The sequence below is a fragment of the Callospermophilus lateralis genome, chromosome 5, assembly GCF_048772815.1.
Source record: "Callospermophilus lateralis isolate mCalLat2 chromosome 5, mCalLat2.hap1, whole genome shotgun sequence".
NCBI classification, from domain to species: domain Eukaryota; kingdom Metazoa; phylum Chordata; class Mammalia; order Rodentia; family Sciuridae; genus Callospermophilus; species Callospermophilus lateralis.
The window spans coordinates 122,466,740-122,480,520 of record NC_135309.1 but is presented as its reverse complement, the minus strand read 5'-3'; the positions used below and the strand labels follow the sequence as shown (position 1 = coordinate 122,480,520).

General features: G+C 37.4%; 1 protein-coding gene across 3 annotated transcripts in view; it reads left to right on the top strand.

The window, feature by feature from the left end:
• Positions 1-4,203: 4,203 nt before the first annotated feature.
• Setd9 (SET domain containing 9) overlaps positions 4,204-13,781 on the top strand; it is a 35,861-nt gene continuing 26,283 nt past the window's right edge. Inside the window, exons 1-6 of one of the 3 annotated variants that reach the window (XM_076857273.1) lie at positions 4,204-4,348; positions 5,811-6,178; positions 7,702-7,825; positions 8,065-8,180; positions 9,149-9,254; positions 11,465-11,811. In XM_076857273.1, the coding sequence (XP_076713388.1) occupies positions 4,251-4,348; positions 5,811-6,178; positions 7,702-7,825; positions 8,065-8,180; positions 9,149-9,254; positions 11,465-11,552 (900 nt within the window). In that variant the 5' untranslated portion in view covers positions 4,204-4,250 and the 3' untranslated portion in view covers positions 11,553-11,811. Of the gene's footprint in view, positions 4,349-5,810; positions 6,179-7,701; positions 7,826-8,064; positions 8,212-9,148; positions 9,255-11,464; positions 11,812-13,781 lie in introns of those variants that run through there. The other 2 variants (XM_076857274.1, XM_076857275.1) reach the window with 2 other exon arrangements.

Below are 13,781 nucleotides of genomic sequence, written 5' to 3'. Positions count from 1 at the left end.
AAAATAAATTTAAAAAAAAAAGTCACAAGAGAAAAACAAGCAGGTCACACTTAGGAATAAGCTAGTTAGGATTTTAGCTAGTTTTTCAACCCAGACCTTAAAAGCCAGGAGGTTTTGAAATAACATATATCAAGCCCTGAAAGAGAACAGGTGCCAACCAAGATTGCTATAACCAGCAAAATTGTCTTTCAGAATTTAAGATGAAACAAAAACTTTCCATGAGAAGCAGAAATGAAAAGAATCCATAACCACTAAGTTTGTACTGTTTTCATTACGTTCTTTGCCATCTCCCTTTTATTTCTTGATGATATCTCCCTTCCTGTGGCTAAAGACTCTTAATTTTATCTCTAACTATAGCTTTGGAGCTCCAGATGTGAATATTCAATTAGTTATTTGACATTTCTTGATGGCATTTCAAAACTTCACCCCCTGCCCCCCGCCCCAACATCCAATCCATCAGCAAGTCCTATCAGTCCTCTTGCAAACTATATCCTAATCCATCAACTTTCTTCACCTCCACAGTTTCCACATGAGTACAAGCTGCCATCATCTCTTAACTGAACTACTGTATTAACCTCCTACCTGGACTTCCTGGTATAGTGTGATTGTCCACCTATTCTCCACCTGATTCTCCAATCTTTTAAAACTATGAATCAGATTGTATTACCCCCAGGCTTAAAATCCTCCGGTGGCTTCACATTACACTAACAACATTATACTTTTTTAAAATTGATTTTTAAAAAAAAATAAATGACAGCGGAATGCATTACAATTCTTATTACACATATACAGCACAAATTTTCATGTCTCTGGTTGTATATAAAGTATGTTGACACCAATTCGTGTCTTCATACATGTACTTTGGATACTGATGTCTATCACATTCCACCATCCTTGCTAGTCCCCCTGCCCCCTCCCTTTCCCTCCCACCCTTCTTCCCTATCTAGAATTCATCTATTCCTCCCATGTTCCTCCTCCCTACCCCACTGTGAGTCAGCCTCCTTATATCAGAGAAAACATTTGTTTTCTTGGGATTGGCTAACTTCACTTAGCATTATCTTCTCCAACGCCACAACATTATACTTTTAACTCCTCACTAGAATATACAGGATTTGGCCTCCTTTCTTTTACCTTGACTTCATGTTTCCCCTTTTCTTTACTTAGTACGTTCCTGTCACACTGGCCTTCTTTCTAATGTTTGAACATGTCAAACTCCTCTACCTTAGTGCCTTTGTGGTTCCTATCCACCGAAATCTTTCCAAATTTGGTGACTTCTTGTCATTTAGATCTCAGTCATTCTTATCATCACCCTATCCATATCATCACCCTATACCACCCTATTTCCACCTCAGCTGACCCATCTAAACAGAGTCAGGTCCAGCAGTAAACAGATGACACACAAAAATTATGACAATGTGAGAAAAAATGTATAATGGGAAACCACAAAAAGAAGGTACTGAATGATAATGAAAATGTAACACATCAAGATTCCTGGAATTCATGAGCTGGGGTTGTGGCTCAGTGGTAGAGCACTTGCCCAGCATATGTGAGGACCTTGGCTCATTTCTCAGCATTGCATATAAATAAATACATAAATAAATAAATAATAAAAGGTCTATTGACTAAAAAAAAATTTTAACTAAAAAAAAATTTAAAAAAAATGATTTCTGGAATTTAGCTGAAGAATGCTTAGAAGAAAATTTATAACTTTAGATGCTTATGTTAAAAAGCAGAAAGGACAAAATCAGTGACCTAATATTCTACTTTGAAAAACTGGAGAAAGAGCAAAATAAATCTATGATAAGTGGAAAATATGAAATATTAAGAACAAAAAAATCAACAAATAGAAAAAACTAATATGGAAAAAAATTAATAAAGTCAAAAGTTTCTTTGAAAACCCCCCAATGACACTGATGATGAAAGAGAATACAAATCACCAAAATCAGGAAAGAGAGGGGTTATCACCATAGATAATATAGACATTAACGAGTATTTATGAACTACTTCATGACAACAAAGTTGAACTGCACAAAATAAACAAATTTCATGAAAAATAAAAATTACCAAACTTGATTCAAATCAAGATGAACAAAAGTTTTGAATAGATCAATATCTTTAAAAAAATTAATCAAGAATCCAGATGGCTTCACTAGCAAATTCAATCTGAAATTTTAAAATCATTTCAAAATAAATGTAGAGTGACATAATAACATAGAAAAAGACAAAATGTATAAATCTGATAACTGCTGAGGGATCAGTGGAATTTCTAAGTATAAGTTTTAGTTAAAGGAAACTTTAGCTTTATCTACCATGTTTCTATTTGTTCTAAAAATATTTTCATAAACTTCTTAGTTAACTAAAATTAATTTTAATACCGTAAATCTAGTAAGCATGGGAAATAAATTTAAAAGTGTTCTTTTTAAAGACAAGTACATTACTATAGGAAAAAATTCAACAATTCTTTTTGGTTCTTTTTAGATCTGGACACCTTAAAGACTCTTTCTTTGTCTGAAGCTCAACTGACTCCATTTAGCAAATCAGGTAAATATGAAGAATGCCAAGTTACCAAGCAAAGAGTCCAAGGGAAAAGCCCTTAGACTTTGCAAACATCCTACATGATATTAGGATTGAAATAAAGAGAGATATTAGCAAATACTTTATTTCCCATTATTTCTTTTAGAATAGAACAAAATATCCCTGAGGCCACTGGCATCTGCCTGGATTTTCACTATATCTGAGATGTTCAATTTCAACTTTAGGTTGGGATTTACTCTCACTCTCAGGCAGACTATGGAAGCCAAGGAAATGGCATCAACACATTTATTAGGGAATAAATTTGAAAATGGTTAAGGGATACTTGTAGTTTGTCCCCATTTAATTGCTCTGTCCAAACCTGGTATTTGTGTGTGTGTGTGTGTGTGTGTGTGTGTGTGTTTGTGTGTTATGGAGAGGAGTTGTAAAAGTCTTTTCTAATATCACCTGTAGAGGGAATAATTCATCCCATTATTTGGTAAGTATTATTCTAAATACCAAACCTGAAAAAGGGCATTACAAAAAAAAAAATTGTGGTATATATGTGTATTAAGAATTGTAATGCAAAAAAAAGTACATGTATAAAGGCATAAATTGCTGTAAACATATTATATACAGAGATATGAAAAATTGTGCTTTATATGTGTAATAAGAATTGTAATGCTTTCCACTGCTGTCGTGTATTTAAAAAATAAAAAATGCAAAAATAAGCATTTGTTAAATGAAAATTAAATAAATGAATAAAAAATAAATTGAATGTGCAAGCCAAAAACAACAAAAAAAATCAAAACTTCTAAACAAAATCTTACCAAATGAACCCAAGGACATATTAAAAGGATAATGCATCATTATCAAACTAATCTAGTGACACAAAACAGATCAATGGTTGCTTGGAGTTTGGAAAGAGGGGCTGGAAGAAGGGCTTATAGAAGGTCATGAAGGATCTTTTGGGTATGATGGATATGCTCATTATCTTGATTGTCGTGATAATTTCACAGATGTGTATGTCAAAAATTTATCAAACTGATCCTTTTAAACGTGTGCAGTTATTCGAATGCCAACTAAAGCTGCTTTTAAAAAACCATTTGTCTATGTAGATTTGCCTTCGGGGTTTGGGGAGAATGAAGAGAAAAACTAGAGTGAAAACAGGCATCATCACACTTTGTCCCATTAGTTAAATTCATATACTCGCGAAATTCCCACATTGATAACTTTGTGGTAACGGGTTGGCTGGGATGGAAGGACCTGAGGTCTGCGGTACCACTGAAACTGGTTCAGGGAGGCTCAGGCTACTGGGACAGGAGCTTGCGGAACAGAGCAGACACGCTCGGCAAGATCAGCAGCCAGGACCAGCTGGACAATCCGTGAGAAAGAAACCAGGAGCCCACTCCTCGCACGCCTTCCTCCAGGGCAGGATGCCCCTTGGAACCCCGTGACCCTTCGCGCACAATCAGGTCTAGCGTGCGTGTTTACGAACGAAAATACACAATGGCTGGAGAAAGGGAAGGGGAACAGGTCCCCCTCCAGCTCCACGCGATTGATTCAGTGAGCTGGGTCAGTCAAGGGGCCGAACCCAGCGGGCAAGAGGAACTAGGCGGTGCCCGGGACGCCGAGGACGGAGTCCTGTAGGGCGGGACAGCGCACCCCGCTCCTCCCCAGGCCGGGCGGACCCGAGACCTCGACCCGCCTCTCCCGCGCGGTCCCCGTCACGGGTAGCCATGACGGGCCGCCTGCTGCGGGGCCTGTGGCAACGATGGCGCCGTTACAAGTACCGCTTCGTTCCCTGGATCGCACTGAACTTAAGCCACAACCCGAGGTGAGAGAGCGGAGCGGCCGGACCAGACGTCTTCCTTCCGCCCGCGGCGCCGCTAGGGCCGCCGGGCCTGAAGCGGGAGGAGCCTGAGCCTGAAGAAGCCGAGGCAACCGAAGGGCCTAGGGCTGGCTGGCCAGCGGGGCCGATCCTGAGGCCCGGTACTGGTTTGGCGGGTGCGAAGCAGAAGGCAGGCAGGCCGAGGAGGGCGGAGTTGAGGTCACTCGTCTGGGATTGAGAAGGGCGGAGCCTAGGTGGGCGGGGTCGGGGTGGGCGGGGCCTGCTGCGGGCGAGGCTGAGGCTAATTGGAGTACTTGGCGGGCTGGGGCTCTGAAGCGGGCGCTGGCCTTAGGAGGGCGGGACATGTCACCGCTTTCCCGGTAGGCGCCGCGTTGCTAGGCCTGCGAAGTCTGCAAGGCTGGCGTGGTCCGCGTCTGTGGTGGCGCGTATTCTTTTCTGGTGCGAGCTTGCTGGAATGCTGTATTTGGACAAAATTAGAAACTTAAAAAGTCTTTACCTCGTCAGAGTGCTGGCCTTTTCTCCGCCCGGGGATGGTTAGATTGCTTGAAATTCAGAAAAGCCCAGGTTATTTTGAATTCTCCGTATTAGTAATTTATGGGGTGAAAACAACGCAGCTGACTGTAAGGGTAACAAGCTTGGAGTAGCTAATGCATTAACAAGTGCACGAAGCAGCCGAAGACACGACGAAGTGTTGGGTTTATGATAGGAGGTCAGTCTTCATGGGGTCAGTGTGGTGGCTGGTGTTAAGATCGTCCTGGTGAGCTGCAAGAAGCAAGCACCGCGCTCACCCAAATAGGTAGACTGGTAACCGAAGGCCAGTTTCTGAAAAACTGGCGAACAGAGGAGCTTTCCCAAAGATTCATACTACAGAAGCATGAATTCAGGTGCATCATTCCTATAGAATGGTGAGACCAGATTTGATACATTTTTCTTCAGAAGTACAATTAGTACAAGAAACAATACAGTTGTGGAAATAAAAGTGATGTCATTAAAGCGTGTACTCCCGGAGGGAGTAGGACAAATGATATAAAGTTTGTTTTTGAAACTACAAGCCTGAGAAAAAAGCAGTTGCAATGCAACGATTCTTATAATATCCAAATGGCTATTGGGTGTAATGAGGAAAAAAAGCTGAGCTACATTTCTGTTTCTGACTCTGCACTCTCGGTAGGACGTTGGGAAAGTTCCCTAACATCTCCAAGCTTGTTTCTTTGACTGTAAAGATGGAATAAGGACCCAAAAGCCTGTGACACAGAATGGGCCTGTCATAAATATTGACTACTTTTATTGGAGTTAGGTAACTAGAGCTACCCCCCCAAAAAACAATTCTTTTTTACTTCAGTTGCATGCGAATAAGCTTGTAGTTCATTAAGGCTAGTAATTTAGAAAATAAAGTCAGTCTGGCTTCTGTCAGTTGAAGGGTAGTGAATGAAACTTTTCCCATTTTCAGGACTCTTCGATATGTTCCAGAGGAATCCAAAGACAAAATTATCTCAGATGAAGATGTCCTAGGAACATTACTGAAAGTTTTCCAGGCTCTATTCTTAAATGATTTCCATAAACAATCAGATATCTTGACTATCCTTCCAGAACCCGTTAAGTCAAAATATCAAGACCTGCTGGCAGTTCAGTATCAAAGGGTGAATCTACTTGAAAACAAACATCAACAGCAAAATATCTTTAAACCAGAAGAAATTCTTTATAAGACATTGGGTTTCAGTGTTGCTCGAGCAACTAGCTCACTGATTTCTGCTGGAAGAGGTGTCTTCGTTACTAAAGGATTGGTACCAAAAGGCGCAGTTGTATCTATGTATCCTGGTAACAGCTCAACTAGTACTGCCAAGAGTTTCTTATAGATCAATGCATAAAAGTTCAGCAAATATCTAGCCCTGTAATACTTAGAGTAGGGGGTTGAACTGGAAAGATTTCCATTTATTTTTAAAATTCTAATTTGGTAGTTAACTATTCATAAATTGTATGTTTTAGAAAGTATCCTGGAGTATCTGTTGAGATAAAATATTTTTATTTTAAGGAAATCTTTTTTTAATATTTATTTTTAGTTTTAGGTGGACACAATATCTTTATTTTATATGGTGCTGAGAATTGAACCCAGTGCCTCACGCATGCTAAGCAATCGCGCTACCACTTGAGCCACATCCCCAGCCCCTTAATGAAATCTTTCTAATCAGTGTTTAAATTTAAAACACAGTATGGCCCACTTTGACAAGTTACTTAGAAAGCATTAGAGAATAATGCAGTTTGACTTAATCGGTAACTATATAAGTTAAAACAAAAGAATTCAAACTCACAAATCACTGAATAAAGACTTTCCTACTGTTTATACCTGTGAAGTATACAAGTTAAAGCAGCTTCTTTGCAAAACATTATTTATTAGAATGATCAGTAGAATATGTTATTTGTTAAACTAACTTTCTCTTATTTGGTATATATAGTGAAAATGTGTGTGTGAATATTTGAGTTGGACTTATGTTTTTAAAAAGTCATTCTATTATTTTCTTACTTTATATCCCTAAACACACAAGTCTCAGTTTCCTCCTGTACAACTAACCCAGCTGTAAAGATTCAACAGAATAGGTCAACAAATTAATAGTAAAATAAATTTAATAGATTAATGTGACTGGCACCTAGGAAACATTCAGTAAATATTAATTTTCTCCTTTCCTCTTTTTTTGCAGTGGGGTTTACCGAGGATTGAACTCAGGGATACTTAACCACTGAGCCACATCCCCAGCCCTTTTTTTTTTAAATACTTTATTAGAGACAGGGTCTCACTGAGTTGCTTAGGACCTTGCGAAGTTGCTGAGGCTGGATTTGAATTCATGATCCTTCTGCCTCAGCCTCCTGAGCCACTGGGATTATAGGCATGCGCCAACACCCCCAGCCTCCTTTCCTCTTTTGCCAGTAAGAGGAGAAAAAGCCTGAATGTCAGATTCTTTTATTCTTGTATGTGTCTACCTTATTTATTAGCAAACTGTATTTCTTAAAATACCCTTTAGTAGATGTATCAAATCCCATTCTACTTTAAAATACATATTTATATATGACTTTGTAAAACTGAATCTAATATGTAACAGTTCATATTTCTAATTAAGCAAGATAGTTATATTTTTGTTCTGAGGTGTGGACTGTTGGTTCTGTGCTCCGCCTGTCATTGAGTGAAGTCTCTTTAAAGAGGGAAAATAACCAAAGAGAATGTGAAGGAGAAATTAAAACAGATTTTTCTTTCTTATGTTCATGTTCCAGAGAAAGGAAATCCTGCTCAGGATTTTTATGATTTTTTACATGTTGCTATAATATGTCTTTATTTTATTGCATAATAGGTACAGTATATCAAAAGTATGAGCCAATCTTTTTCCAGTCCATTGGAAATCCATTTATTTTTAGATGCCTGGATGGGGTACTCATTGATGGAAATGACAAAGGGATATCAAAGGTTGTGTACAGGTAGGTGATGCCCATATTCAAATGTAATTATAGGGTAAAGAACCACAATTACTGGCATAATTATAACCTCAGCATTTGTACTTTAAATGAAAATCTATTTGGGTGACTACTATGTAGCTACTCGGGTGTCTTGACAAGCATTTTTAACAGAGAAATTCCACTTGTTTAGTTGTAGTATTAATTTGGTATTTTATTTGAAGATACAAGAGTTCCTTAGCTGATGCTTTCACCTGTTTCAGATCTTGCAATGGAAGAGATCGACTTGGACCTTTAAAAATGAGTGATAGTACATGGCTAACATCAGAAATTCATAATCCACTGGCCATCGGACAGTATGTCAACAATTGTTCAAATGGTAATTTTACATCATGGGGCTATGAGACAAGGTACAGCAATGGCTAATTCTTTGCCAGATGATGAGTGCCAAAGGCATTTGTGGCATTACAGCTATTCAAAGTCCTTAAGCAAATATAAGTTTTCTTTTTTAAATATATTTTTTTTAAACTGTAGATGAACACAATACCTTTTTTCTATTTGTTTTTATGTGGTGCCGGGGAAGGAACCCAGTGTCTCACACATGCTAGACAAGCGCTCTACCACTGAGCCACAACCCTGGCCCCAAATATAACTGTTTTTAAGAGAAGATATCACAGAGAGAATTTGGGGAAATAATGATATACAGTATTTGGAAATCTTTAATTTATGATTTTTGTTCTGATTTTTCAGTGAACATAGACAATTGACTGTAACCTTTTGATCATTATTATTTTAGCATTTTTGAGTAGTTAATTTAGAGATTACTTTATCACTGTTGATATAGCCTTATTACTAGACCTATATCCCCCTTTTGTTGCTAAATTTATGAGTCACTTTTTTTAAGACTTAATTTTCTGGCTACAACTAGCATGTAGACTTTGGTGTATGGGAGACATGAACTCAGAGCCTGACTTCTTTGTTTAACCATTAACGATTTTGAGTGTTTATTTCATGATATTTTAAAAGTAAACAGTAAAACACATAAATATTATATAGGTTTATATATAAGATATAAATATATATGCTTTACTTTTAAAATTTTATTTTATTTCCATTATATTATTTATTCACTCCTTTTTCAATATTTATTTTATATATTATTTGTTCATATATATTAGATATACATGTAAAATCTAACAGTGCCTGAAACATAATAGTAATTATTATTTTGAGCATGTTCCAATAATTTTGAAAACCATACATTGGATATCATTAATCAATACAGTTTTCCCTGAGCTTGTATCATGCATGGATGGCTGTTTCTCAAAAATATGTGCCTGTTCCTAGACAGAGCAGCTAATGTCTGTTATCAGGAATTTGATGTGCCTGCAGTTTTCCCTGTAGAACTGAAGCAGTATCTTCCAAACATTGCCTACAGTTATGAAAAACAAAGGTTAGTATTCTAAGAGCATTTTCTATTTTCTTTCTTTTACTGTACTTAAATATAATTTATAAGAAAAAGCTATAAAGAATTTGGGGTAGAATTTTTTTTAGTGAAAAGTAAAGGACTGGAGATGTAGCTTAGTAGTAGAGCATTTGCCTAGCATGTGTGAGGCTCTGGATTTGATCCCTACCACCACTACCCCCCCCCCCAAAAAATATATATATTTTATACATATACACACATACATATACATTATACATAAATTATCTATATCAAAAATATATGCAGATGCTGGGCACAGTGACACATGCCTATAATCCCAGCAGTTTGGAAGGCTAAGACAGGAGGATCACAAGTTCAAAACCAGCCTCAGCTAAGCAACTCAGTAAGACCCTGTCTCAGAAAGCAAAATAGGGCTGGGAATGTGGTTCAGTGCCCCTGAGTTCAATCCCAATACTCCCCACTGCCCCCCACACACACACAGATACACACATATATGTAATTGATATTTTTATGTCCACGACACCTTAGTGTGTTAATGTAGGCTTATATAAAAGTAAAAACTTTTCTTTAACTTAGTTCATTCCTTTATTTTATTTATTTATTTTTATGTTGTGCTCAGGATCGAACCCAGCGTCTCATACGTGCTAGGTGAACGTTCCACTGCTGAGCTACAACCCCAGCCCCTCATTCTGTTTTTTATTACCCATTTTACCCATAATCATAAGAGTGATTATGCAGTACTTTACAGGTCTTATCCCTAGAGGTATTGTTATTTTCCTACCCACAAAATCTTCAAATATATATATTATATATTATTTTGTTTTAGAGAAAGAAAGAGAATTTTTTTAATATTTATTCTTTAGTTTTCGGTGGACACAACATCTTTATTTTATTTGTATGTGGTGCTGAGGATCGAACCCAGTGCCGCGCGCGTGCCAGGCAAGTGCACTACCGCTTGAGCTACATCCCCAGCCCTTAAAATATGTTTTTACTTTAATCTTTTTAAGCATCATTTGCTCTACCATAGAAAAAAGTTACTACCTGAAGAAAAGGGCCAAATTACACTATTGTTTCCTTTCTTCATTTCACAATTAAATCTAATTGTGAAAAAAAGGGTATATCTAGAAGACATATTTTTAGAGTAACATTTATTTTCTGTTAAGTGGGAATACTCAAGTTTAACAATTTTAAATATAAGTAATCTGGAGAGCTAAGAGTTCTTTTTTTTTTTTTTTGTAGTTGTAGATGGTCAGCGTGCGTTTATTCTATTTATTTATATGTGGTGCTAAGGATCGAACCCAGTGCTTGACACGTGCTTGGCAGGCGCTCTGCCACTGAGCTACAGCCCCAGCCCAGAAGATATATTCTTTGTCACTTCACTGAGTTGCTAACAACCTTTATTTTATATGAGACCTGTGTGTGTGTGTGTGTGTGTGTGTGTTACGGGAGACTTGAACCCAGGGCCTCATGCACAGGTTCTCTACCACTGAACTACATCCCTATCTCTTTTTTTAGAATTTTGAGACAGGGTCTCACTAAATTGCTCAGGCTGGTCTTGAACTTTCTTTTATACTCTTGCCTCATCCACCAGAATAGCTGGGATCGCAGGTGAGTAGCTGGGATTACAGGAGAACAGTTGAGATTCCAGGCATGTGTCATCACATCCAGCTATAATGGGACCTATTAAATTGTCCTTTTACAATGATGTTGAAAACTTGGACTGTTCACTATACTTAAAATTTAATAACTTTATGTCTTTACATGTGTATATTAGTGTTTAATAATTAGGTTTTCTTAGCCTTATACTCCAGGAGGTTTGAAGGCATATAAGCATCTTGTTGTTTCAGAAAAAAAGTATTTTAAAAGTTTCCAGTTATGTTTTTTGTTTTTGAGAATATGAGATACAAATTAATAAAAGAATGGCTAACTGTAATCTTTTTAAAAGGAGTAAAATCCTTTATGTGATACCAGTTTTAGAGACCCATAGAAACAATTTCAGAAGAGTTGGTTGGTTGTATAAACTTACTGATTTGTGGTCCTAAATATTATAGAACAGACATACTCTATTTTAGAATACCTGCATCAGGAAAAGCACTATTTCCTCAGGCAAATTGAATATATAAACTAAAATGTAAGGAATCTGAGAGAAAGTTATAATAAAAATGTGATCATACTTATTAATACTTTGTTTTTTTTGCTTATTTTTCTCTTTTCAGCCCACTTCGATGTGTTGTTCTTATTGCACTTAGGGATATTGAGCAAGGAGAAGAGCTTTTTTCAAACTACTACACAATTGTCAGCTAACTTGGCAAATTAGAAATTAGGTTTTTTACTTAGCTATTAAATCTAAGTGTATTTTTGTTAATCACTTCTCTGAGTTCTACCTGTAGAACAAATATTTTGAAACTTAATGGAGTATGTTTCTATTAATATATATTTACGTTCCATTTTCAATGGTAAAAGTTATTTGCTTCATTACAATTTCAAACTTGTAATGCAATTTGAGTTCTAATTGATTTTCACCTAAATACACAATAACTTATTAAAACTACTTGGACTTGTAGTTTCAATTTTTCTTGTATTTATTTTGTATACCTCTATGATGGTTTATAAAATTTAGCCAGGCATCAGCAATTCTTGTAGTACTGTTAATGTTTACAAACTTTTGTAAAAACATTTATTTTTATAGGACAAAGTAAAACATACCTTTGGTTGCTATAAGTAAATTGGTATGTACATGTGTAATTTTAAAGGTCGTTTCAGCTGAGTAAGGGGAAATGTAAGGTCATTATTTATTTTCTTACTGAAAAATTCCACACACACACACACAAATTTCTGGCAGTGTGCAAGAAAGATATTTTAGCCTGAGAATACAAGGATAGTTGTTAGGAATCTCTCTCTTCTGCATGGCTCATAGTTCTGTGTAGGGCTTCCTTTAGTAATGCTTCTAAATTCTTTCCACTCATTAGAGAAGACCAGTTTTCTGAGTGTCTTCTGGAGAACTAGGCACCCATAGCCCACTTCTTCAGCTCTTTCTTTGTGGAGAAAAAATGTAAGCCTGTACAGTTGCAGCTCTGAGGCCACCTGCCTGATTTTTATTAGTAATGTTACTTTGATCTTCATCCACCTAACTCCTGTTCAAACTATCAATTCCAAACTTGGGTAGGAAGGAGGATATTTATTGATCCCCGCAAATTCTCATGGAAACTGTATAATCAGATTCTGACCACCTTCACTGCTGTGCTTACCAGCTTTACTCACTAGTTTATTGCAATTTCAATGGCTTCCTAATTGGTTTTCCTTTTTCCACTCCTGCCCCTCACAGAAATCTCCAAGAGTGATTATTTTAAACCAAAGTCAGGTTTTTGACACACTCCTGTTCAAAACTCATCTAAGAGTAAATGCTGAAGTCCTTCACATACATGATCTAGCTGCTTATTATCTCAAATTTCATCTGTTCTTCCTCACTCATTCCATCCCAGCCACACCTGCCTCCTAGCTACTCCTTGCACCTTCCTCAGGGAAATTGTACTGTGCCTGCAGAGACCTTCCCCCAGATAGTCTGAGACCTTCCCCCAGATAGTCTTGTAGTTCTTTCTCTCCCTGTCACATTCTCAGTGAGGCTTACCTAACCACCTTATTGAAATTCACAACACCCTACTCCCATCCAGCATTCCCCATTTTTCTGAATACCACTTATGACCAGAAAGCTCATATTACAGTAGAGACACAATTAGGAAATTCCAGAAGTGGAAACAGGGAAGCCAGTTAGGAATATCTTGGCCATGAAGTCCCTAGAAGTTACTGGAGATTATTCTTTCACAGGGCTTCTCCTGAAATCCCATGTAGCTATCTTATAGCACTTGACATCATTTTTGGCTGTGTTCTAAATACTTGTGGTGCTTCTGTGCACACATGGACCACAAATCTCTCACAGGAAAGCCCTTTGGTGTCTAAGAATGAAAGAATGTAGTTCTAGACAAGTAACCAAGGCATAGTAGAGGTGTTTGCCTTCATTTGTCCCTTTCTTGACCTTGTACAAAATCTGTTATGTGCAATCTGATAACTGCATTGTAACACGGAGACCAGCTGGTAGGTAAGGGCATTTTAAGAATGGAACTATGGCACATGCCTGTAATCACCAGTGGCTCAGGAGGCTGAGACAGGAGGATCTCAGGTTCAAAGCCAGCCTCTGCAATGGGAAGGCACTAAGCAACTCAGTGTGGCTTAGTGCCCGAGTTCAATCCCTAATACTAAAAAAAAAAAAAAAAAATGGAGCTAGAGAAAGCTCTAGTCAGAGCACATGAAATACAGGGACATACATGAGAAATTAGGCTAAATGAGATCTATGGCTTGAAAATATGAAGGCTTAGGAAAGATTTGAGTTGATGAAACTGAATAGTTTAGATAAGGGAGAGTAGTCAATCATAAATACTAGTCTGCCTATCATATCTGATCAAATTTCAGATACTATGTTTTACAAAAAGGCACATTTGCCTAGAACAGTGTTTGAAACATGAGACATTCAACAAA